At 49.5% G+C, this 25132-nt stretch overlaps 8 protein-coding genes across 8 annotated transcripts; 5 read left to right on the plus strand and 3 right to left on the minus strand.

The window, feature by feature from the left end:
- Window positions 1-443: 443 nt before the first annotated feature.
- On the plus strand, window positions 444-2502 carry BC939DRAFT_499023 (uncharacterized protein; the record flags this gene model as incomplete). Its single annotated transcript, XM_051559893.1, has 2 exons — window positions 444-516; window positions 689-2502. 2 exons carry the CDS (start codon window positions 444-446, stop codon window positions 2500-2502), a joined length of 1887 nt encoding a protein of 628 aa, XP_051417071.1.
- A 3190-nt stretch (window positions 2503-5692) lies between these two features.
- BC939DRAFT_437484 (uncharacterized protein) lies at window positions 5693-6567 on the plus strand. Its single transcript, XM_051553708.1, has 2 exons — window positions 5693-5987; window positions 6126-6567. The coding sequence occupies exons 1-2, from the start codon at window positions 5768-5770 to the stop codon at window positions 6344-6346; spliced, it is 441 nt and encodes a 146-aa protein (XP_051417072.1). The 5' UTR covers window positions 5693-5767; the 3' UTR covers window positions 6347-6567.
- A 751-nt stretch (window positions 6568-7318) lies between these two features.
- BC939DRAFT_473144 (HAD-like domain-containing protein) lies at window positions 7319-8691 on the plus strand (the record flags this gene model as incomplete). The annotated part of the gene is made up of 6 exons (XM_051558330.1): window positions 7319-7435; window positions 7544-7633; window positions 7715-7767; window positions 7885-7999; window positions 8138-8320; window positions 8404-8691. 6 exons carry the CDS (start codon window positions 7319-7321, stop codon window positions 8689-8691), a joined length of 846 nt encoding a protein of 281 aa, XP_051417073.1.
- A 141-nt stretch (window positions 8692-8832) lies between these two features.
- BC939DRAFT_499026 (putative PGK1-phosphoglycerate kinase) lies at window positions 8833-10695 on the minus strand (the record flags this gene model as incomplete). The annotated part of the gene is made up of 5 exons (XM_051559894.1): window positions 8833-8994; window positions 9100-9438; window positions 9684-10276; window positions 10443-10537; window positions 10625-10695. 5 exons carry the CDS (start codon window positions 10693-10695, stop codon window positions 8833-8835), a joined length of 1260 nt encoding a protein of 419 aa, XP_051417074.1.
- A 472-nt stretch (window positions 10696-11167) lies between these two features.
- BC939DRAFT_437491 (LEM3/CDC50 family protein) lies at window positions 11168-13672 on the minus strand. Its single transcript, XM_051553709.1, has 5 exons — window positions 13223-13672; window positions 12906-13039; window positions 12069-12495; window positions 11647-11976; window positions 11168-11538 (listed from the first exon to the last, which is right to left on the minus strand). Exons 1-5 carry the CDS (start codon window positions 13254-13256, stop codon window positions 11264-11266), a joined length of 1200 nt encoding a protein of 399 aa, XP_051417075.1. The 5' UTR covers window positions 13257-13672; the 3' UTR covers window positions 11168-11263.
- Window positions 13673-15196: 1524 nt separating this feature from the next.
- Window positions 15197-17112, minus strand: BC939DRAFT_437497 (major facilitator superfamily domain-containing protein). The gene has a single exon (XM_051553710.1). The coding sequence runs from the start codon at window positions 16783-16785 to the stop codon at window positions 15406-15408; it is 1380 nt and encodes a 459-aa protein (XP_051417076.1). The 5' UTR covers window positions 16786-17112; the 3' UTR covers window positions 15197-15405.
- A 1629-nt stretch (window positions 17113-18741) lies between these two features.
- Window positions 18742-20074, plus strand: BC939DRAFT_190538 (uncharacterized protein). The gene is made up of 2 exons (XM_051550525.1): window positions 18742-19296; window positions 19588-20074. Exons 1-2 carry the CDS (start codon window positions 19059-19061, stop codon window positions 19911-19913), a joined length of 564 nt encoding a protein of 187 aa, XP_051417077.1. The 5' UTR covers window positions 18742-19058; the 3' UTR covers window positions 19914-20074.
- A 1049-nt stretch (window positions 20075-21123) lies between these two features.
- On the plus strand, window positions 21124-24589 carry BC939DRAFT_391859 (VTC domain-containing protein; the record flags this gene model as incomplete). The annotated part of the gene is made up of 5 exons (XM_051551987.1): window positions 21124-21507; window positions 22147-22541; window positions 22897-23884; window positions 24128-24244; window positions 24356-24589. The coding sequence occupies 5 exons, from the start codon at window positions 21124-21126 to the stop codon at window positions 24587-24589; spliced, it is 2118 nt and encodes a 705-aa protein (XP_051417078.1).
- Between the last annotated feature and the right edge of the window lie 543 nt (window positions 24590-25132).

The raw sequence follows: 25132 nt of genomic DNA on the forward strand, positions 1-25132 counted from the left end.
CGCATGGGATCCACATCTGGCCTTTCCCTCAGCTCATCCCATCTTTCTTTTTTGTTCAACTCTTGTCCAAGGGCAACCTGTTTTTTTATTCTATTCCCTTTCGCTCACTGTGTGGTCCTCAGTATCCCCTTGCGATCCTCAGCATCTCCCTGCGATCCCCAGCACCTTTATGTGGTCCCCAGCGTCTTCGTAGATCCATTCTCTCTCCTTTCTTTTGCTTCCTTTATGCCTCCAATCCCTTCGACCTCATTCCTGTCTACTTCTGCACCTGCTTCCTCGTACCCAGTACCAGAACATCTTATTTCTGTGCTCTCTTTGTCCTTGATCTGCCCTCTACTCCACATTCCACACCTTGACTACCGAGAAACTGCTTACTGCTGCTGCGTGTCATCGGCCTCTTCCTCTCCAAACAGACGCATCCCGGCGCACAATACTCTTGGAAAATGTCCGTTTTCAACGTCTTCATCCTAATTGCATGCACAAGCATTGCTCTCTTGTCCACACCAGTACTTGCCAGTAAGGAGCCTTGAGTCTTTATTATCATTGACGCGTTAAATAGCACTACAGGAAAGGCTGTATGACCAAATTAACACATGCATCCAACCGCCATTTTTTATTGAGTCCTGCCCAACGACATCAACAACAAAAATAATAACAACAATACCAATAATACATTTGAATAATCTAGGCTGCTGCTACACCTTCGCCTGCCAACCTTTGCCTTCATCATTCTCATCTCACGGTACCATCGAGAGCACCAGCAACACCAACAATAACAACAACGACAATCCTTCGCGATCTATCGCCCTCTCTCTAACAGTCACCTCTCAATTCGCATATAATTCCCCTGGCTCCAAATATCTCGCGTCAATCCATTTCCCCAGCAGCTACGTCCTTACCGCAATCCCTTCAGGTTGTATATCCATCACCGCCAACTCTGTAAGCTGCACATCCTCAGGAACAAGTCGACTGGTCAAGGATTTCGTGAATATTATTATCACTGACGGCACTGGGAGTAGGACTCCGAAACTGGAGGATGTGGTCGTAAATGGAGAACAGTGTGGTCTCCAGGCCTCGTGTCCTCTCCCAACGACGATAACAGTGCTGACCGTAACCACGGTCGCGATAACAATACCATCGTGGAGCTCCACCGCCATGAATCCAACAGTGACAGCCACCACCATCACCACTACACCTGTACCACAGTCGACCTACCTCACATTTTTTAGAACACCTTCGCCGACACCTGATAGTGGTGGGAATACAGAGGCAATGGACAGGAGTCCAGATAAGTCAAACGTGGGTCTGATCGTAGGGTTGGCGATACTCGCGGCATTACTGGCGCTAGTCGTCAGTCTTTACATGCTCCGACGAAACAGGAAGCAAAAGGGATCTTTGATTTGTTGCGGGATTCGTCGCAAGGGTTCAAGGCGTCCATGGGGACGCGAGAGTAGCATTTACGACGTCCATGGGCTCGAAAGCGGGAGCAGGAAGAGCATTGGTGGCAGATCGACGGAATCGAATGAAAAAGCGGCGGCGATGCAGACCGCAGAAGCCGCGGCGCGAGGCCTTGTGGATGGACGGACGCGTGGTTCTCGATCTGCAGGGCCTAGGCGCAACAGGACGCCTCGTCCACCTCCGCTTTCACATGCTGGGCAAGGAATGATATTGATCGATATCCCAGAAATGCTTGAGCCTAGGCGGAACGGGGCCAATTATTTTGGGAATGAGAACGATGAGATCCAAAGTGGATTTGAGCAGGAACCTAGTGACGATGCAGGTATCAATCAACAGTTGCTGCAGGCGCCATTAAGGAGATCAGTATCGAAATCTTCGAGGCATTCGTGGGTGGCAGCGGTGACAAATAAAGGCGCGAGGCTGCATCGGGCAATGAGCACGGCGTCCTTTAAGCTACATCGCCGATCAACACAATTACAACCAGGGCATAGGAACGAGCAGGGATGGGGACAGGAACAGGGGCAGCAGAGAAGGAGACCGAAATTCCCACAGGATGGGATTTCGTTCAGAGGCGAACACGCGCTCATCCGGCCGCCTAAAAGCGCGCACAGAGTACATCAGGGAGGCACGCGTGAACGTCGTTATAAAAGTGGAGTTTTGGTGACAACCATCCGACCGGAACACCATGAACAACAATTGCGTCAAATGAGGTTCGAGCATGCGCTAGAGTATAAGCGGAGAAGTGGGGGGCCGGATGATGCAGATACAGCACAGCTATTGATTCAACAGCAGAACTATCGGCTGCCTGCTGTAGGGAGTTCAGTAGAAGATTTGAATGGAAAGGGCAAGGCGACAGGGATTCGGACGAGTGGAATGGAGGTGTTTATGAATCCTGGTCCACCACCGCTTCCACCGCCCACGCGGCCGCTGTCGCACCGTGCGCAGAGGGTGAGGACTCGTCCGCCGAAGATGCATCATTTGAAGGCTGGCGTAGACTCGAGTGGGGCAGGTGTTGAAGATGAAGGACTTTACGGATACATGTAACAGACTAATAAAAGACAAAAAAAAAAGAATAGTAAGAATAGTCAATCGTTTTGTAAGGATCGGTGTAGGGGCCAGATTGCAATCAATGGGCCGGATGAGAGCATGCGGCATTGTCGTAGGTGTATAACCAAGTAGTACGCGCTCAGCGGAAGCAGCGAGTGCGAGTGTGAGTGCATCATTTGGCCCCGATACAGTTAATTAGGCGAACACTGGAATCAGATAAAATGAATACCTGCATAGACTAGTACTCGTGGATGGGGCAAAGCGAATTGTTTACGCACGGTGGTGCAGACACGGACGCTGCAGGTTAATTTAAATCTGCATTGTAAATAATGGATGAAGCGGAGAGCGAGGGTTTGAAATATGAGCGTAGATTTTGGTGTGCAATGCACATATTGCCGTTGGTGTCCTATTGCATTCTGCTTCCTGCTTTTCCGCGTCATTTTGTCCTCGGGTAGGGTGAATAAAGGAAAAGACAATAAAGGGTAGGCGGCACAAGGGCGTCAAGCCAGTTCTAGAAGGGTAGCTAGTTGAGCTCTGAGGATCAGCGAGAGGAACGTGTCTTCTCTATGCCCCATCTCTTCTGGGAAGATGGATGACAAATAGAGAACATACGAGTGATGATAGGGTATGACGCGGGTCAAGGCGCGTCGTTTCTGGCTGTTTGTGAAGAGATCAGGCCACTTTCTTCGGGCCGGGATTGGCTGGCGTTCAGGAAAAGGGTGGGTTGTTCTCGCCAATGAGCGGGCATGGACACGAAGCAGCATGGTGCATGCAGGCGTCTTATTTGTTGGATGATTGTGGAGAAAGAAAAAAGTCAAATCGTTTGGTTTACATGTTTCGAGTACCTTGCGTAGCGTCGATGTTTTTTTTTTTTTTTTGTTTTCATGTGCTTGCCGATGGATACGCGTTCCCGATTTGTTTATGCAGACAACTAAACAACAGCTTATGGCAGAAGACTTTCTAGTAGACTAGCCAAGGTCAAGCTCATAATCAACCTTACGGAAGCATCAAGGCCCGTTCTTTTTGAACCTGAGCGTGGGAGATAGCCGTTGGTTAAGCACTCCGCTGTTCCTCGGCGCGTCAATTATTCTCGCGACTACCCTCAATGGATGAGGTCAAAGAAGAAGCAATATGGGACATAAAATGTCGGTGAACCCCCTGAGCTCGGGACTTGGATTAGTCTGAGCCCCTGTGTCCACCTCTGCTTTCTTCCTTAGTCTGCGTCTCTTCACTTTCTGGCGCGCTATCTGTCATCATATGAATTTCAATAGCTCGAACAAGCATAACAGAATAAAATAAAATAGAAGAGTGACCAGGAGAGTGGGAAAAACTATAGCTGTTGGTATCGGATAAACAGTTGTAAGCGGCATTCTACTGAGTGACAGAGTGCAGGAGCTGAAGAGGGCTAGGGCAGCTTTTCTTCGTGTTCCCGATCCGGCAGAGGCATATTGAAACGATGACTCCAAGGTGTCTTCCCTCGACGGAGCGGGTGATGAAAACTGAAAATTGCCGCTAAAAAAACGATGCGACACGGGGTCTTCTGGCCACAACGCGGACGCCGCGTTCTACAGCGACCAGGAGCTGGATAAATTTGAAACTCAACCATGCAAGGACGTCCAGACAGTGCTTGTTTCACGGCGTTGGAATGCACATTCCTCCACTCAGGCTTCAGCCTCCGCCAGGAAGGATCAGCCTGCTTTAGCACATGTAGACGTATATGAGGAAGGGTACCGCACTTGGGACTCAGAGCTGGCGCACTATTGGACAGTGCCTGGTGCACGTGCACACGCGTGCGGCGGTTGTGGGAGGATTCGAATGGTCAATAGGAGGAGCACTTTGAACAACATCTACGCGATTGAACATATGGGTGTGCGTGGCGATTATAGATGTGCGGATTCTTAAGGCAGCGAACCCTGGACTTTTTCTTTCTTTTACTTTGAGCACATCTTCTTCATTTCGAGAGCTGCAATTCTACTGAGACACAAAGAAGAATGCGCCGTGACATGGGACATGATTGCACAAAAGATACACGGGGTCGTCCTCTCCCTTCTCTCTCACTCATGACTCTGCACTGCAGTCGGTCCCTTGCGACGCAGCTCTCAAGTAGTCTGGCGACTATCAAAGTGTACGGCGCTGCTCGTACACACGGCGTAAACGATTCAGTTTGAGTTGTGTTAGTCTTTGTTGGCGGCGTTCCCTGGAGGCAACATTCTATTGGACTTCTGACAGCTGTTGATGGAGAAAGACGAAATGCGTAACCCACAAAGCTACTTCGGCAAGATTCTTACCAATTTGTTTGACCCGCATATTCCAAGTAGGGTAAAGACGCGTGCGAGGGTGTGTGCACATACTTCGTGCGCAAACATTTTCACAGGCAAAAACACTGGCAACTTGGTGCATACTCTTATGTGGAGCAAAATGGCTCGGACCCACTCATGGGAATGGGGAATAGGGAGGATGTGGGCACATACACTTCATGACTTTTTGGCATGCGTAACGCGACTTTCTACTACAAACATTTCAAAAGGTTTGATTCCGACTACCTTTGAGAAATAATGCATGTACTTGCTCCATGAATATGGAGAAATAGGGCATTCAACATGCGAAAAGAAGGCTGTTCTTGGTATGTTATTTTTATTCATTCACTCTCCCTCAACGATAAAGAGGGGCCTGCTTCTATGGATTAATCAAATGCAACGTGAATTATACTGGTACCTTGGCAACCAATGCATGCTCCAGCTGCCCTGATCAATGGAAGAAAAGGCGTCAAGGCTGATCCACGCCTCCATGAGATTTCGAGGCCGTTGTCTTCTAACGGCTCGCTCCAATGGCGCGCTTCAGCTTTTTTTTTTATCCGAACAATAACTCCCATTTCAGTTTTGCTTCTAGATAATAGCCTATTCAATCGCCTATGTTTGAATGACACAAGAGGGCGTGCTAGGGCATGGTTATTTAGTTCGCAAAGGAGCACAATGCTCAAACACAATCACTAAATGCCACAGCGCATCTTCATCTCGCCTACAAACAGCGCCCACTATCCCAATTCTTGGGGACCCCGCACATCCGCGTCGTTCAGGCCTACACTCCCAGATGCTCCATCGATGCGATATGTGTGCCCTAGAAATGCGTATATAAAACGACCTGCTCCTCCCACTTTCTCCAGTTTTTTTTTTTATTTTTTTTCATCATCCTCCATCTACTCTTGACAACCCAGCCCGCTTCAAGCATCTTACCCCTTCTCTCAAGTCTCTCTTCAATAACCATGAAATTCTTCACCGCCGCCGTCGCTGCCCTTGCTTTGGCCAGCTCTGCCTCCGCCGCTTTCTCGTCCTGCGGTTCGTCATCAGATGAATTCCATCTCACGGGCGTCACGTACACACCTAGCCCCCCTAAGGTCAACCAGGACGTCTGCATCACTGTCAAGGGTACCTTGGCCACTCCTGTCGCGCAGGGCGCGACCATTCGCGTCACTGCCACCTTCTGTAAGTTGTTTTCGTGCACCGCGCGCTACAATACTGTGTCCCTTTCTTCGTCACCCCTCGCTCCTATTCATTTGTCTGACAACTAACGGTTCCACGCATGCGTACGATGTCTGCTTTCTTTCTTTCTTTCTAACTTAGTGGGTATCCAAGTCTACGATCAGACTGCTGACTTGTGCGCCGGTCTTGCTAACAGCACTACTCCTTGCCCCATTGCCACGACTGTCAACTCCGTGACCAACTGCATTACCGTCCCATCGAACGTCCCCACTGGCATCTCGCTTACCCTCAAGGCCGTCGCCAAGAACGCCGACGCCAACCAGCTCTTCTGCATCTCTGGTCCCTTGTCCTTCGTCGCCTAGATTATGGCCTCTTGAGGAACAGGGAGAGGAGGACAGGGATCCTACGTGCTGACGGAGGGAAAAAAAGATAGTTCTTCAGCAGTGGTCCCCTCTTTGATCTCCCTTATTGGTAGGACTCTTTGAAGGAACCACCAGAGATAATGAGTATATATTCAATAAAGAAATGAAGTGGGTTTGCCGATGAGCAGACAACACGTGCTGGACGCGACTTTTATCCATCGTAATGCGCGCTTGTATTTGTACATTTGGTATCTTCTGTACAATTGAATATGTATCTCGGATGCAGGTAGGGTCCGTACAAGGCCCTTGTCTATTTAGAGACGAGACATAAGCACCCTAGCTATCATGGAATTCCTTTCTCCTATGGATGAATACTATCAGCCCTCTGTTGAGGAGATCTCTCTTATAAACGGAAGCATATGCATGCATTCCTAAGTTCGCGGACGAGTACTTGTCGACTCAACGGCGCTACTTGTAGCTAATGCACCACTCATAATTTCTGAGGAGGAAGAACAGCCTGCTGAAAGTAGGAGACAGATACAATGAACAGAGAAAGGGAGAGAAAGGGCACCACGCTCTATGAGAAGACGACTAGAATCTGCGGTAGTGGTGTATCCTGCCCGTTCTCTCACGGTAGCCAGAGCGTTACCCTACGCTTTGGAATACGGTTCACCATGGATCTGTTTTTTGGTGGAAATGGCCATTAACGCGTTTGTTTGATTACGCACCGTGTCCTATGGATATAGACCGTAGGCGATATCAACCCTATCAATGTCGAGGTCGGTGTCTGTGTGCACAGACCAATCAAATGACGTGATCCGATCGGGTCGCTTCATCCTTCAGCCCAGCAACGAATCGTTCGTTCATCTCGATCCCCATCTTTTACCGATCAGCACATCCACGCGTCGACCGCAGTTTGGGCCTGATTTCCATCTTCAAGGAATACACCACCCAACACGCTCCGGATCAGAGATGCAGAGCATCATTCGCGGCGTCCTCATCGACTGCTCAGGTACCGTGCACGTCGGCGACCATGCGATCCCAGGAGCCGCCAAAGCCCTGGATCGACTGCGTGCTAGTGGAATCCCCGTAAGGACGCTCACACACATATACATACAATATCGAGATGATGGTGCTCCATTACGCTCGCAACTGTATAACGTTGTTGATGTGCTTCCCTTGGTTTTTTACTACTAGTTCCGCTTCTGCACAAACACGACACAATCCTCTGGGGAGACGTTGGTCGCCAAGTTACAGAAGCTTGGACTCGACATCCATCGTGAGGAGGTAATGGCACTATATGGACCGTCATAAAGATTTCGATTCGTATGTCCTCTGACATGCAATGTTGGAATATGATCTAAATAGGTCTTTACATCGCTGTCCGCTTGTCGACAGCTCGTAACATCGCGCGGGCTGAGGTAACACCTCAACAGAAAAATGGGAACCACCCTGGAAGAAGGATCATCAGGAAGTCCTAGCAACCGAGTAGTACGGAACGACTGATCATATCCTCCGCATGCTACATATCACAATAGACCGCTCCTGCTTCTGGAACCAGATGCGAAGCAAGAGTTCGAAGGGATCCCACAATCGGAACCATACGATTCTGTCGTTGTTGGGTTATCTCAGTCCAGCTTCAATTATGACATGGTACGCACTCCGGATGACCCATTGTTCTGGTTTGCGTCTTTCCTTTCATTTGACGCGCAGGGTAGGCGTCTTTGTCTGTGTTTTCGTCCTCTGTATTTTGAGTATTGACGTGGGAAATTGATTTTCATGACTCGGTAGCTGAACAAGGCGTTCCGGCTCCTCGTCGATTCAAAGTCAACATCTCAACCAGCGACCTTGGTAGCCGTCCACAAGGGCAAATACTTTGCGGATAAAGATGACGGCAAGCTCTCCCTCGGTCTAGGAGGTTTTGTCGAGGCACTCGAATATGCTTCAGACATCAAGGCCCATGTTGTTGGCAAGGTACTCCATCCAATCAACTGCTTTGTTTCGACTCGACTGGAAATCTACATGTTGACGACTAAACACAACGCCATTTCAAACAGCCTCAAAAGGCATTCTTTGAGCTCGCGATCCAGAACATGGGACTACCCAGTCCAGCGGAACAAAAGGAGTCGCCCACGAAAGGATCCTCTGGGATTGTGATGATCGGAGATGATGTTGAGCAGGATCTAGGCGGTGGTGCTGCAGAGCTTGGTCTGATCCGCTACCTCGTTCAGACTGGAAAATACCGTACCAAGGATGAAGATCGCGATGCCTTCGGAGGTCTGGACGGAGTCTTTGCAGACTTTTCGGCCGCCGTCGATCACATTCTATCGAACCAACACAAGTAAAGAGGACGATCGGACGTTTTACTGTTGCGCGATTGAATACAAACCAACTCGGTTGGTTTTCATTTTTATTTTTTGCGATACGTATTTACAAGTTGCACATTACGGGTGGACAGAAGGCGATATTGAGGTGGATGAAAATGCTTAGTTCTTGACGGAAAGGGCGGCAACGCCGGGGAGGTTTTTGCCCTCCAAGAGCTCCAAGGAAGCTCCACCTCCGGTTGAGACGTGCGAGATCTTGTCCTCCTGGTGCCACTTGGCAACAGCGGTGGCAGTGTCTCCACCTCCGACAATCGAGACAGCACCCTATCAAGGAAATACAGCATAAACCATTATTCAACATTAGAATAAACTTTTCGTCTCATATATCACGTATCGACTGAATACTTAAACCATTCCGATATATCTTACGTTGGCAGTGGCCTCGACGACAGCGTCCAAGGCAGCCTTGGTACCGTTGGCAAAGGCATCGAACTCAAAGACACCAGCAGGTCCGTTCCAGAGAATGGTCTTGGCGCCCAAGATAACCTCCTTGAAGATCTCATTGGACTTGGCACCGCAGTCGAGTCCCAACCAGCCATCGGGAATACCGGTCTCATCGGTCGCATAGCCAGTCTGGGCCTTGGCAGAGAAGCTGTCGGCGGTAACGTAGTCCACAGGGAGGTAGAGCTTGACGTTCTTAGCCTTGGCACTCTCGACCAACTTGCCAACAATCTCAGCACCATCCTTATCGAAGAGAGAGCTGCCGATCTAATTGAATGGATGATGAGATTGCATAGAATACGTTAATGTGCGTCAGCGGTATAATAGACAAGAAAGATTAGGTACAGTAAAATCAATGATGTAGAGTAATGCGCCGTGGCCCAATTGTTGGGTCCACTAGCGATAACGATGGATTCTCAACGCGGTAGACCAAATCAAGGTTTCATGCTGAATAAAAAAATTGATCCATTGCCCAATGCGTCAGATTTGTGCTGAAAGTGTCCAGTCTTTACCTTGACATTCTCGAGGGCCTTCTTGAAGGTGAAGGCCATGCCTCCTCCGATGATCATGGCATCAACCTTGTCGAGCAAGTTCTCGATCAGCTGGATCTTATCCGAGACCTTGGCGCCTCCCAAGATGGCCAAGAAGGGCTTCTTGGGCTCCTCGAGCACCTGGGCAAAGAACTGAAGCTCCTTCTTCATCAAGAGACCAGCAGCGCGGATGGGGAGATCAATGCCGACAACGGAAGAGTGAGCACGGTGGGCGGTACCGAAGGCGTCGTTGACGTAAACATCACCGAGTTTTGAGAGCGAAGCGCGGAACTTTTGGACATCGGCCTCGGTGGCCTTGGTGACGTTGCCCTCCTTGTCCTTGACCTTGCCCTCTTCCTCAATATGGAAGCGCAAGTTTTCGAGAAGGATGACCTTGCCATCCTTGGCAGAGGCACAGACACCCTCGACCTTCTCGCCGACACAGTCGTCCAAGAACTCGACGTCCTTGCTGAGGAGATGCGAGAGCTCCTTGGCAACGGGGGCCAAGCTGTACTTCTCGACCTTCTTGCCATCGGGGCGACCAAGATGGCTCATCAAGACAACGGAAGCAGCACCTAAGGTCCCATTTCATTTCAATAGTAAAAGGATACGAAATGTTATTTGGTGGGGGGCGGAAACACAACGAGAGCGGGTTTGCTAAAGAATAACATCGGATCAAATCGCGCTCTCATATGACAAAGTAACTTTAAACTATGATCCTCTTCTTTCGTGCGTGCTTACCGTTGTCCAAGGCGTACTTGATAGTAGGGAGGGCAGCAACGATACGGGCATTGTTCGAGATCTTGCCGTCAGCGAAGGGAACGTTAAAGTCGACGCTGTCGTACCGTAATCGAGAGACAAGATAAGTTATCGCGTCATATACTGAAAAACAAGAACAGAAAGAACGCGTACAAGTGGCCTACCGCATCAAGACCCTTTTGCCGTTGACATCGACCTGGTCGATGACGAGCTTCTCAGAGAGTTTGTTGGACATGATGTGGCGAGTGATTTGTTGGAGTCGCTGAATGGTAGGAATGTTGAAAGGTAGTATGAAAAAAGGAGGTTTGAGTGATGAAACAAAAGAAGAACATGGAAGTTTTACCCACGACAAGTGCGGATGAGTAGTGTGGCATAAGGGCTTGGGTAGCCCTTAATAGAGCGCGATTTAGATTTAAAAGAAGAGGTTGCCTGTAGGGTTCGAACCTTGCCTCTTTTTTTGGTTCGAATATCCATTATAGTTTGATCGTTCGTTTCTTCCGGTTTATTGAGGCGACCCTTTTACAATTATCCCAGCAGCAAATATCAAAAATTATCCACTACTCTTTGCAGCATGGAAGGGCAACACGACCAAGCTTTCCAGACTGAATGTCATCTTCCCTCGCCCAGCGAATCCCCTGACCAACTCGACGGACCCCAAATTTCCCATAGTAGCCACGTCACGTGCAGAGTATGTAGAAAGAAGAATACTGCTTGGATATTTTATTTTATTGAATGCACCGACGAATATAAAAATACGCGTGTAGATGAACGAAGAGGTGCCTTCAGCATTTTTGGACTGGAGCCTAATAACGAGCACTCGCGCCAGTGGCAGTCGCAGATGTCTCCGGGTTTGTCATAGCTGCATTTGAGGCAGCATTCTGGTTCCAGGAAAGATATGTGTGGTCTCCCAGTCGACGAGGCTTGTACAGATGACGGGCTGTGAACAAGAGTCCCAACACTACGCAGAGAACGCCGACGACCACGTACGCAATGCCTAAGAATGGATTGCGACCGCCCATGAAGGACACTGTCGAGATAACGATCGACTTTGTTCCTCCGTACGATGTAACATTATAGTCTGTAAGGATGAGTGTTGAGCGAGAATCAGTTAGTGCATGTCCAACAAATAATAAACAAGATTACTCTAACTGATCATTAAGTGGTAGTAGCTGGACGGGCAACTTACTCATGTCAATGTCAATGGTATAGGTTCCACTCGTCAAGTCGTCCTGCTCGTTCTTTGAGTACAGCTTCCTGAAATTGGGCAGACCAGCTGTACGCATCCAGACTTGAAAATGCTCGTCCTTGCTGAGATCGATTGGTGGAGACGATGCGGAATAGCCATTGGGGAAGTTCCTCCAATTTGGTGGTGGTCGAATCTTGCTCAAGTCAGTATATCCCGTACTGCCATACTTCCTCATATCGGCCTTCCAAGAGATCCCCGTATCGGTGAGGATGTAGGACTTGTTATTGTTGGTCGTTGCGTCGAATGGGTTCAAGAACAATCCAAGCGTGTCTGTAGGTCAATTGCATAGGTTTAGTAAAGAGGTCAGTGCAAGATTTCTTCGACTGTACATACTAAACCATGCAGAACCCAGAATAACGCACCATTGAATATCGAATTAGCAATGAGGCCGCATGGAAAGATGGGGTATTGAACTTCGTTCTCAGTTATGACTGCTAAGGGGTCGCACGAGCCTCCCTTGAGCTCCGCCGCATCGCGAGCAACACCGGACAATTGCTTCGCATCCAGACTTTTGACATAACGACGGTGGTTCTGGTAGAACTTGGTGAGACGATAGTAGATAAAGACGGGCTTCTTCAGGGTGACGGGCAGGTTGAACTTGACAGTGCATTTCATGGTGGTCCAGGTCGCATTGTTGGCGGAGGTCACACCCTGCATCGACCTGTACTCTGGAGGCTCTCCATTGCCAGCGGAACCAGGGAAATTGACGGAGTACAAGTCCTGCGGGATCGGGACAAACGTTGGGCCGGCTTTGTCACATTTGGTGTAATCAATGACGACCTCTGCGACCTATGTTCAGCACGCGGATGCGAGTTTGTCAGTAATGAATGTGAGCACTACGCACTTTTTGTCTTTCCTGTTTCACCAAGAAAAAAAAAACAGCCCATGGATAGCCGTATATCCATGATCGCAATCCAGCTCAATTCCTGAGTTCTTGGCTTCCTTGATTCTTCTAATATGTTCAGCCAGCGATTGTGCTCCTTTGCCACAGCCAAACAATTCTCCAAATGTAGCGGCGTCCAATGCTTCAGCTCTATTTTGCTGAATGCTGCCAATAGTTGCAAACGCAGTGTTGATTTTTACCCCTGATCATTCTGAGTAATGTCTTCTGATAATAATGATGCCCCGTTTATCGCTGTTGGCCAGGTCCTCTGAAATCATCCGCGACTGCAAGTAGGGGGATGGCACATAAGGCTTACAGTGTCACTCGCCCAAAGCAGCAGACCGCCGATAGGCGCAAACAAAATGCCGACAAGGATGAACGTGGGCAGCACAGTCTTGGGCGTCAAAATGGGCTGCCATGCTTTCAACCGCTGTTGCTTGAAGGCGGTGTCTAGTCATATCGCACAAAGAAGAGGGGTCAATATCAGGTCGAATATTGCTGACGAGTCATAGAGGCCGAGCAAACTTCGTGCTCCTTGGCTGGATTAACTGTTGGTTGATTTCGATTCGACAGTGGCCAGGCTTCATGCCGAGGCAGACGTTGCTGTCGACCGCAGGGAGGGGGGTCACCTACTAGCGGGCTTCCTGCTCTTGGCCTCAGTCGACATTGGGCTGTGTAATTAAGAATAGTTGAGGTAAGCGGATGGAAGCTGCAGGATTAAGCAGACCACAGAACGATGGCGATGGGATGGAGTAGGGAGTGGAGGGAGTGGAGGGAGTGAAGGGAATGGAGTACAGGAGGATGATGGATGTATGGCAAACTGTGTGAGGGGGGGAATAGAGAACCAAAGCCAGCCAGGAAATAAATAATCTAAATCCGAACTCAATTTCGGAACGAGTTAGCCGGCGGAGCGGCCTCTGGGCGGGTCTGATCCGTCACAGAGAACATGTCCCAATCCACGTAGCGGGGGTATCTTAATTCCACGTAAATAAAGTATCTTGCTTCGGGCTTTGGCATAAGAACATCCTGGCCTAAAGCCGCACATGTCGAATCCTTTGCAGGGGTGAGGTACTCGTATTAAAAAAAAAAAAAAGAGCAGCTTGAAGGACGTGTGTTGCAACGGCAAAATGCCGCCACCTCAACACTCAAAGAAGCGCCAAAGTCTTCTATTCTTTGCTCCTTTGGTTCTCTCCTGATCTCATCCCTTGGGCAGTTTGGGATCGTAAAAGCCGCTCAGAAGGTCGAATAAATATCATCAGCTTCTCAGACATTTCTTATATGATGGCAAGGTCGAGAATGACTTGTTGGGTACGGATTGCTCTACCTTCGAGATACACGGGAGCTCGATTGGAGGTCAATTCGCTTAACTCTCGGACTGGGCGGAGACCTTGGTCTACAGCGGCGCACCAAATGTACCGTTCTTCGAGACAATCAGCCAGCAGCCTTTCTAGTTGCCCGCTGCAAACAGGTGCGACATTGTTGACGAGTACAGAACGTGGCTAACACAACTTATCTTCAGTGTCTGCACTCCATTCACTCGTCGAGGACCAATTGCGCAAAAGGAGGTAGCTATCGCCTCGCCAGGCTCCACGCCGATCACCACAGACTTTATGATTGCTGGGGAGCTTTAGCCGACCCGGTGGCACTCGTCCTGCTTCAACGGCGTCTTGAGGCTGCTGCAGATGGGAGAAGAGCGTCTTTGTATAACCTTATAGCGCTTCCGTACCATAGGTCTTCGATGTCTCCTAGGCCATCTTCGGTACGGTCATCAATCTCTTGCCATATTACTGTCCTTTGTCCCTGTCTCTACTTGGTCTCTTTCCTGTTTCCAATGGAGTGGAAGCGCAGCAGCCCTCCGTAGATATCGCTTTCTAGTTCTTCTGCTCACACTCTCAAGTACGAGTACATCTCCTCTATAATCTTCCCCGTTCCTCCGTCAGTTCCTAAATCCCATAGATGGGCAGAGAACCGAACATACACGTCCTACCGCTGTTTGGCAAACCCCGCTTCGAACCGAGATTTCCATCTCCGTTGTCTCTGCTCTCTCCGTCCTCCGACCTCTCACCTTCGGACACGTTGTTGTCCGGCTCATTTTCTGCTCAAGAGCCATTTATACCTATTCTTCAGTATCGACGCCTTGCCAACTAGATTGGAACGATGGAAAACTTCTTCAGCTACAAGGCATTTGTAACAGGTCTGTTTGGTACTGCGATTTTGAACACAACCACTACCCTTTCAAAGCTCATGCCATCCGTACTCAAACCAAACATTCACTCTTGAAAACCAGGCTGCCAAAGAACATCCACATGGACTGGTACGATGTCAGACAGATCAAGAAAGGACTAAGCAGGACTGGCTTCGTGTAGGGGCTTGCTTGTTGTTTACGCCATGAAGCAGAAAAGAGCAGGAAATGAATGTTGGCAAGGTCCTAAGATTATATAGGAAGGAATGGGTCAGGATATAGGGCAAGACAATATATTCGCCCGGGCCCTTATTATAAAATATCACCCGCTCGGGTCATAGGTTCTCTGGAAGTGATACATTTGAACGCGTCAATTGGCTGTGCTGTGCGTATCCGTGCGCACACGTTCTTTTGCAAAATATTATGTATTTGATGCTGAATACGATAAAGCAGTATATTGCATATTGCCATAATGTCTATCTGCAGTAAAGGAGACATGGATGGTATAGAGGAAATGGACGGAGGCGGGTATATTATTATGTATCAAGAAATATAAAGAACTGAATATACATTTCATGTGGCGTTGCCGTGGATCGTCTTCTTATGCAACGCCCTTGACGTTTTCACCGTGCTCCTACTTGGTGTCCTCAAGTGGGACCTCCTCCATGCCATATTCTTGCTTGCTGATAGCGTACTCGGCGCGCGAACGGGACTCGGACTCCAGACGAAGATATGGGCTCTTGTAGAGGTATACGGGGAATGTAGCCAACAGACACCAGACACCAATGAAGATCAGGGGAGGGTTGATGCCTGTGTCCCTCGACTTTTGCTCGTCCTGAAGGGCGCCCAGGACGAGCAAGAAAATGACAGCAAAGAACTGACCAGAGCCCCAGAGGAGCGAGGTCGAGGAGGCAGGCGTAACTGGATACGTGCACTCGATTCCGAGCTCCAAGACAATGGGCAGCAATGCAAATGAGAACAGACCCAGAAGGGCCGAGACGACAATGATACCGATGAAGAAATCCTTGCGGACGACAAAGATAAAGACAATGTAGAGCAATGTCGCAAGAGGAACCATAGTCTTCAACAAGGTCTTAAACTGCTTGTTGCGATCGATCACTGGGCCAGCGATGCCTGCACCGACCAGACCAGCAACAATCATAGCGGCACCAAAATACCCGGCCTCATTCGCATTGTAATCGTAAGGCTTCGCGAACTGGGAGATGAGCGACGAGAAGGCGTTGAAGAAGCCGACAAAGGTGCCGAACAGGAACATGAGGATCAAGAACTGTTTGTTGCTGCCGACCTTCCTGAGACTGACCCAGAAGGGCTCCTCTGCAGTCTCCAGGAGAGCCTCAGCAGCAGAGGGCGAGGGAGGCGTAGGAGGACGCTCAGACATGAAGATAACGGGAATAATGGCGACAGCCGAGAGGATGAGGCAGATGAGTACCGAGGTCGACATGGAATCCTTATCTTTGGTGATCTCTGGGATGATCAATTGGGCGAGAGCAGCAGCGAAAGCATTGGAGACGGAACCGATCATGGTGGCCGTCGTGCGGCCGTTCTCGGAGAACCAGACAGCAGCGTACTTGGGGGGCACATTCAAGAAGAAGGGTTGAGCCGAGGCAGCGATGATCTGGCCGATCAACGTCAATGCAAGACGACCACCAGGACTGGCGGGGGTGGACTCGACGAAGTTGGCGAGGTAGCGGAGGAGGGCACCGATGACCTGGATGGCGGCTCCAAAGAACAAACTCTTCTTGATGCCCTTCTTCTCGAACATCCAACCCGAGACGGGGCCCATGATGAGATAGGCGACAAAGTAAAGGATCGAGGTGACATTGACGACGGTGTCGTCGCAGTTGAGGTAGCCCTGAGCAGCGTCTGAGACTGAGGAGTAGGTCAGCCAGACGAATCCTGTGGAGATGTTGAGGAGAACGATGGCAAAGAGGCCGATATAGCGGCTCTTGTAGGTGAGATAGGTCTGTTGGCCCACGGTGGTGGAGTCGGTCATGGCGAGAGAAGGAGACGGGTAGAAGCAGCAGGAAAGCGAGGGGATGACTGAGATTCGACTGCTGGAAAGATGATATGTCACACCGTGGAGGCGGAGTGATAGAAAGACTAAGAGGAGAGGAGAGAGGAGGATGGTGATGGGGGGAATGGAGTTTCGAATGAGGATGCGAATGAGCTAGGGAGGAAGGTGGATGGGAAGGTCAACGAGGGAAGAAGAGGGAAGGCGGAAGGAAAGAAGAAGGAGCACTTCAAATAGGACTCATCTCCCCAGGGCGGGAATACAACTTATATTGGCCATTATATTCCATACTCTCATCCACCACGAGCACTTGTAAACCCGTGCCCCCATGGGTCTGCTGCTCCATCATGGAACAGATCCATGCAGCAGCGACAGCAGCAGCAGCAGTAGCAGCCCTGTACTCGACCACGGCAACCTCATCCCTATCCTTACTCAGCAGATATCAGCCGTACATCAATATCCTGAGCACCAAAAATGAGAGGTTCCCAAATTGCTGCTGTGTTTGTTGCTTTTATTGTCCGCAATGTCCACAAGCCAGAATACTGGTCTCCCTTTCTTTCACTCTGAGCGATATGCACACCCGTTCATCGAAACCCCAACGACAGGCTACCAGTAGCAGCAGCAGCATGCTTGCCCGGACCGTGCCTATGCGTTTGCAACCCTTTATCCGTCTCATCGCCCATTCCATCTGAACTATCTAACCAACCATCTGCTGCCGCTCTTTCTCTTCTTAGCTCGCCGTTTCATTACACTTGTCGTGCGACAGACATAATAATATGTGCCAACCAGATGGCAGAGTGGAAACAAAAATGAACACAAGCAGATAAAATCTGTGAGCCTTTTGAGAAAATGGCAAACCATCCAAATAGACTAACAAGGGTAAATGATGAGAAATACCAATTTTTTGCAGTTCTTCTAGGCTCACACCTAACTTTCTTTTTTTTCTGTGCATTAGATATGAGAGCGCAATTCCACCACGACGGATCCAGCCATTGTCCGCATGCGTGGACACCTTATCCGCAAGTTTCATATAGGCCCTCAGGCCCTCTAAAGAAAGTCCCAGCCCATTGCCGTATAAATATGACAAAGGTACATGTGTCCCCCGGCTCTGATCTAGGTTTTTTTTTTTCCTCTCTCCCTCTCTCTCTCTTTCTCTTAGCTGAGAATTCAGTCTCCACTACGGCTATAGATATAAAAAACTGCTCAGTAGTATTCAATATCAGCTATTTATGAAAGGCCGAACGATTACATATTTCAACACCCTTTAATGTACAGAACAGATGTAGAACGAAATCAAGGCCTTGTCGATACATTCATACCCTTGCGTCACTTCGTGCGACAAGCCCTCTGGACTATTTTTTGCCAGCTGTTCTGGCTCTAGGACCAAGGCAACTGCAGCAGTCTCGATTTGGACATGTCACACTCCCCTTTGTCCGTGTTGCTCCTGCTGAATGGATTTATTTTACGCGACAAGGAGGGAGGGTCTCGCTCCTTATCTTGCGCCTGGTATGCATGCCGTTCCGCAACACACACGACCACTCCTCGCTCACACGACTACCGCCAAAAAAAACCATTGACTCTGAAGGGCTGCCTGGGCTGTATCGAGCTGACTAAAACATGAGGGGTCTCTTTGGTTCACTTATCAATTCCCCTGGTTTCAATGGTGCCACGGCATATAGTGTGAGAAATGAATCCAGCTTAACTCCCAAAAGGACATGGTCCCTGAGCAGCCAATCATCGGATTATGATGCAATGGTTAGATGATGGGTACCTCTCCGCACAGGCCACACAACAAGAACATTATTGGCTTATTAACTAAGTAGGGGGGTCTATACCTGCAGGTCTATACCAGATCTGCACTCGAACTGACCATTGCCTGAAAAACAAAAAGTCTTGGATCGTAAAACGAGACTCAGTGTAAGGGACGGGCGGGACAAACAAGGGGAAGGATTAAGCCGACGAGCAAAAAAGACCAATTATGGGAGGAGTCAGGAGTTAGCTGAACAGGACGATAGAGGTCTAGGAAAGCTTTTTTCTGTGCTTAGTTTTTTCTATTTATTCATTTCAGGTCGTGTGTCCATCCTACAGCAAAACGCCCAAACGCCTGACGCATATTCTCACAGGCCGGCATTACACATTTTAGTTTATAACCAAGCGAGAAAGAGGAGGGAGAGAGAAAACTGGAGGCCCAGACAAGACAACGCCCGCACTTTTGTCTTGCAGGCAGAGAGGCGGGGGGAGCTGATAAAAATAAAATGAAGCATATAAACCTATTCTACTTGTTCCTGGAAATAGATTCAAGGTGTCACAGAGCATTTGCCAACCAGACCAAAAAAAAAAAAAAACGACCTTGGCCCGGCAATTGCTTGGTTGTGTGGAGGCAGAAAGAAGGACCGGAACGAAAAAGGCTGTCTACTGCACATATGATAGCCCGGGACGATAGATATGGATTTCCTCTCCCCAGAGGGAAGGGCACAGATCATCGCAGACTAAGTAAGGAAGTAGTAGAGCAGGAAGACCGCACGGATGCATTCTTTAATCTCCATTGATTCAATTCTTCCAGAGTCAATTGTCTAGTGTTTCTTCGCACCTGTACCCGCATCTGCAACTGGATTCACGCACCCCTTCCTATTTCTTATCTGTGCTCTACTGGTGTAGTGCTTGTTCTTCTTTCCTCTCCTCTCGCACTCCGCTCCTCCCTCCTTCCTAGTCCCTTGTCCTCCCTACGCTACCGTCGCCCGCTCGCCTACTGAACACCTTTTCCTTTTTTTCCATCGCTGTCAGTTGCGCTTCCTTCGACTCCCTCTCTGCCTGGCCCTGTCGTCTACGCGTTTATTTTCCCTGTTCGAGTACGTATTCCTCAGCTGTCTCCAGTTTATCCGCCCCATATAGTTAATGTCCCAGCCTTCTTTTTGGGGCCAAAGCAATGTTCAGGTCCACATGGACCAACCCTCCAGTTGAACCGTCTGTGCCCTCCACTGTCCCCAGCGAAGCCTTTGTGTGTTCCACTCTGCAACAAGCGTTTCTGCAAAGCGCAGTTCTATCCTAGACTGCATGTCTGGACATGCTCGTTCCTGCACCGCAGCGTACAAGCACCACGCTCAGACTGATACATAAACAGCACCCCTTGGAGTTTACTCCATGGATTGACATAATGGATGAGCGACAAACATCTCAGGCACCGCCCATAACTGGGTCTCGGCTGCAGAAACTATAGTGTCTTGTCTCGTCTGGTGTTGCATTTTTATTTGTTACCCAGAAATCGTACGGATGCGAAATTCCAACTTAATTTACACACGACGGGCAGGTTGGTGTTGGGTCCACTTCTGCTGGTCGTGTGAGCGATTCCAAATCGTGATGGCGATCCCTTCCCTCCTTCCCTCCCCATCACAATCGCTCCATCTGTCTACGGGCCATTGCAGACCACATGCGGTAGATAGGAAGCAGATGGCACCTGGAAGGGAGGGATGGTTGCAATGGGATGGGTTGTGTGATATGGGTTATGGGCTATGTGTTATCTATGAAAAGGAGTCCCTCCATTGGTGAAGGCAGGTCCGTGTCTTCTGCGCCTCTCGCATGTTGTTCTTTTTTTGTCATTTTACCATGTGCGTTGTATATACAACGGCCCCGACCGACAGCGTCTTTTCTGTGTATTTCTGTGGTTCGTCATTGCACCCCGTACATATCGGAAAGGCCTGAGTGGTGAAGGAGTGCCATTTCATATATTTCAACCACGACCGTTCCTTCTTTCTTCCTCCCACTTCACTCCATCTCGCTCTTCCTTTCTTCTCTTCTTCTCTTCCCACCACCACCACCTCCTCCTCCTCCTCCTCCTCCTCCTCCTTCTTTCCCATCCTTACTCACACTCCCCCTCTCCCTCTCATAGCCATCCATTGGTCATCTCCCGCTTCTTTCTGCATCCCCAATACCAGGTACCTTCCCTCCCTCCTTCCCTCCCTCCTCATTATGTTAGTGTACACTTGTGTTCAGCAACAACAAAATAATGTTACCAAGCATAGTGCCCTGAATGCCTTCACCACTCGCACGACACACAACAGCCAACGTTCTCCGCAACCCTCGCAACCACAAAGTGAACACACACGACCAATTTGCACTGCACGCAACTCGTCGTCCTCCCTGCCCTCTGCACGTCCATAATATCCTTTGTCTACTCACTTACCCCTCTCCTCCCCCTGCACATTCTTCGTTGAACACCTACCACTACCTACAGTCAACACAGCCAATCACTGACATCCTTCCCTGTCTGCCCCTCTCCAAACTCTAGATCCAGACGTTCACACATAACGCAGTAATCTCACTATGAAGTTTGGACAGCACCTTGCCCAGTCCATTCAGCCGGAATGGTCCTTCAACTATATCTCGTACGACGAGCTGAAGAACGTCGTCAAGTCACGAACCGCCACACAGCTCTGGACAGAGACCGATGAGGGCTATTTCGTGGAGCTGCTCGAGCGTGAGCTGGAGAAGGTCTACAGCTTCCAGAATGTCAAGATCGGAGAGATCCAGCGCAAGCTGTCGTACTACAATACCCAGGCCCAGGACTTCAAGAAGAACGGAGCCCAAGAAGAGACCTGGCGGGCACTCGAGATCGAGCTCTACCGCCTTGTGGCCGAAGTCGATGTTATGGCCAAGTACACCCGTCTTAACTACACTGGCTTCCTCAAGATCGTCAAGAAGCACGATGTAAGTAATGGATCATAAACAGACCTAGACAGCGGGTTGGTCAGATATTAGTGTTATTATTATCGCACACCGCGCGGGCTCTGTTCCTTTTTTCATTTTCTGCCGCGGGCCCTGGCTATTTGTACCGTCCACTCCAAAGCATTGAGAGCAATCTTGCCACGACAATGTCCCATCACACGACAAAAAAAAGGGGGACGATTGAGGGCCAGCCCACATCATCATGACTTAAAGGCAAATATGCCCCGGCTGCTCACACCTTACACACACCCTGTGCACAGTTATTGTCAAAAGGAACTGGACGGTGCATTGGAACTAGAGTGTTTGCAGATCGATAGACTGCAGTCGTTGATATCGTCTCATGTGGATGCGTATGCATCAATGGCACTAGTCGCATGTCTGGGCTGAACTAGATTGAACTGAACTGAATCTACCGTTGGCTGGCGATCGGCATAACAGGAATCCCATCCATCCTAACCTCCGTTAGCATTGTTTGACGGTGTTTCTCAGCCCAGCAGCGATACTGCGATTGCGCTAAACTTTCATCCTCCATTACCAATATCATCAAGGAGAGCTTGTATCTGTATCACTCTTAAACGTATTCTCATCATCTCTAACTCTCATGTGCTATTTCTCCCATAGAAACAAACTGGATGGATGCTCAAGTCCATCTTCCATGTCCGCCTCAACACCAAGCCGTTTCACAAGGAGAACTATGATGCGGTCATTGTGCGCCTGTCGGCAATTTACCACATTGTCACCGCCAGAGGTCAAAAGTTGAAGGGCGACAATCAGTTCTCCAACTGGGACTCGAGCGCGTTCGTGCGTGATACGACCAAGTACTGGGTTCACCCCGACAACATCACGGAGGTCAAGCTGGTGATCATGAAGCACCTGCCCGTGCTGGTCTTCAACACCAAGAAGGAGTATGAGGAAAACGACTCGGCCATCTCCTCCGTTTATGTCGACAACGAGAGTTTCGAGTGTTATCAGGGGCGTCTCGAGAAGACTGACATGGCCCAGGCTATCCGCATTCGGTAAGTCTTCAGCAAAATGTCAAATACATCCCCGGTTCTCGGTTATTTGGTGTGAGTTTGTGCGAAAAATAGAAAAGGCCCGCTGCTCCTTTCATCTGGGCGGAGGCTATCTATTTTTACACACAAACAATAGCCCATGTAACCCTATTTTTTTTTTGCGCCTGTACCTGTATCTCGCCCCTTGTTTTCGCCCCTTTCCCCCTTTTTTGTTTGTCTCCCTGAATCCAATTTCCCATTTTGTGCCAGAGGGGTGGTCGCGTGAGGTTACGCCACCATTACCATTGCCATGCTTCCAATATTCTGCTATCACGTGCGCGTGCTCACCATCTTATCCATCTTGTAAACTCGACAATAGTTGGTATGGACCGACCCCCACCGACAATGGCCAGTGCTTCCTGGAGAGGAAGGTCCATCGCGAGAAGTGGACTGGCGAGCAGAGTGTCAAGGAGCGCTTCCCTATCAAGACAAAGTACATCAACCCATACCTCACCGGAGACTACACCATGGACGTCAAGTTCGCAAAGCTCCGTGCCCGTGGCCAAAAGTCTGTCAAGGATGTCGAACTGATGCAGAAGCTCGCCAACGAGGTTCAGACGAGCATCGTCGGCAAGTCGATGCGTCCCACTATTCGCGCCTTCTACCGCCGCACTGCCTTCCAGCTCCATAACGATGCCCGTGTGCGCATCTCTCTTGATACAGAGCTGGCCCTTATTCGTGAGGACGACTTTGGCGGCAGGGCCCGTGCTGGCACTAACTGGAAGCGTGACGACATTGGCATTGACTGGCCCTTCAAGCAGCTCCCTGCCGAGGATATCACCCGTTTCCCCTACGCTGTCCTGGAGGTCAAGCTACAGACTCACCATGGCCAGGAGCCTCCAGCCTGGATTGTCGAGTTGATCAACTCTCATTTGGTCGAGTCCTGCCCCCGCTTCTCCAAGTATATTCACGGTGTTGCCACCCTTTTGGAGGACAAGATTCAGATCCTTCCCTTCTGGCTGCCTCAGATGGATCAGGATATCCGCAAGCCTCCCAATACTGACTTTGGCTTGACTACCTTCTTGCCCAACGCCTGGCCTGTGGGAACACCCCAGATCGGATTGCGCCCACCACTTGCGCCCCGTCCTATGATCGAGGGTAGCTCGGAGATCACGATAAAGGGCGCCAAGTCGCTCTCAGAGTTCGAGCCCAAGAAGCCCAAGACAATGGACAAGGCCACGTACCAGCAAAAGATGGCGGAGAAGGCTGCTGCGAACCGTCGTCCCGGCAACACCGAAAACAACTTTTACAACCAGCCTATGGTCATGGCGGGCTCGAAGACAAGCGTGACGGGCTCGCATCCTCTTGTAGACAATGGATCGACGGTCTCGAACCAGGCGCTCATGGCTCCACCAGCTCGTCCATGGATCGACCGCATCAACAACAACAGAGATTCGAGACTTTCGGTGGGTTCTGAATCGTTCTTGACAGAGAAGAACCATGCGACCGCCCAAGGCGGTGGTAATAACAACAACGATAACAATAACGAGGACGGTCTTTTGCGCAAGAAATCGACCATCCGCCGCAAGCGCTTTGGATTCAGGGAGAAGCGTTCTTCGACTGTGCCCAAGCGTGCCTCTGCGCCCGTCAGGATGGAGCCCAAGGTCTTCTTTGCCAATGAGCGTACTTTCCTGAATTGGCTGCAGTTCTCTGTCCTTCTTGGATCGGTAAGTCCTTTGAGAGACACAATGGCATCTTGTCGTTACAGGGGATAAAAAAAATAGACAGTGCCAGATCGGTTTTCCTAACATACAGACTTATCTATTATCTCCTTACAGATCTCGTTGACGCTGCTCAACTTCGGTAACTACATGACTCGTGTATGCGGTGCCGTATTGACAGTCATTACGCTGTTGGCGATGTTGTACGCACTCGGAATTTTCCATGTTCGTCTGTCGAACATTTTGTCGACCAAGCCCAACCGCCAGTTCCACGACCGCTGGGGACCCACGGTTCTGTGCGTGTTCTTGTTCGGTGCTTACTTCCTGAACTTCTACGGTACGTCTCGTTAATATCTGTTGCATTTTCCGTGTTATACACGAGTGCATCGATCGTGAGAACCTTTGACCTAATCATTTTTTCATTTTATTTTTTATTCAATAGTAAAATTCATTAGCGCCTCCAAGACCACCGACACGACAGGATCTTCATAAGTCCTGGGCGGAAGTTTGTGTTTTTGTTACCTACTCTGATCGTATCATCATTCCCTTCATCATTATCATCATCACCATAATACCAGAGGAGATGGGAAGCCATGGATAATTTCTTTTTCACTACCAAAATATCCCCTCGACAGCATTCATTGCCTTCCTCACGCCAATTCTGTAGACGCGTTTCATTTCTTGCTACTGTTTTCTAGTCCTTTTTTTTCTCTTCTATTCTCTTTTTGTGCTGTAAGCCGCAAATATATGGAAATTTGTCCCAATTGTCCCCCCTCCCTCTGCTGAAATGGTGGACCGCAAGGAACGAAGCTTATGTTATTGTTGCCCGGGCAGCTCAGCGCTCTATAACAGTATTGCAAATATGATGCCGCGCAGAACAGTCAAATGGATCGA

Source organism: Gamsiella multidivaricata (genome assembly GCF_025024155.1).
Source record: "Gamsiella multidivaricata strain RSA 2152 chromosome Unknown BC939scaffold_4, whole genome shotgun sequence".
Lineage (NCBI taxonomy): Eukaryota > Fungi > Mortierellomycota > Mortierellomycetes > Mortierellales > Mortierellaceae > Gamsiella > Gamsiella multidivaricata.

Bases quoted from the DNA above. Each gene is read 5' to 3' on its own strand.
- BC939DRAFT_437491 (XM_051553709.1), bottom strand. From the start codon at position 13,256: ATGTCGACTGAGGCCAAGAGCAGGAAGCCCGCTA. The intron at 11,977-12,068 runs GTGCGTTATTCT...ATTGACCTACAG, and splicing joins TGCTAATTCGATATTCAATG to ACACGCTTGGATTGTTCTTG. The intron at 11,539-11,646 runs GTAAGTTGCCCG...TCATCCTTACAG, and splicing joins TACCATTGACATTGACATGA to ACTATAATGTTACATCGTAC.
- BC939DRAFT_437497 (XM_051553710.1), bottom strand. From the start codon at position 16,785: ATGACCGACTCCACCACCGTGGGCCAACAGACCTATCTCACCTACAAG.
- BC939DRAFT_437484 (XM_051553708.1), top strand. From the start codon at position 5,768: ATGAAATTCTTCACCGCCGCCGTCGCTGCCCTTGCTTTGGCCAGCTCT. The intron at 5,988-6,125 runs GTAAGTTGTTTT...TTTCTAACTTAG, and splicing joins TCGCGTCACTGCCACCTTCT to TGGGTATCCAAGTCTACGAT.
- BC939DRAFT_190538 (XM_051550525.1), top strand. From the start codon at position 19,059: ATGAAGCATATAAACCTATTCTACTTGTTCCTGGAAATAGATTCAAGG. The intron at 19,297-19,587 runs GTAAGGAAGTAG...CATCGCTGTCAG, and splicing joins CACAGATCATCGCAGACTAA to TTGCGCTTCCTTCGACTCCC.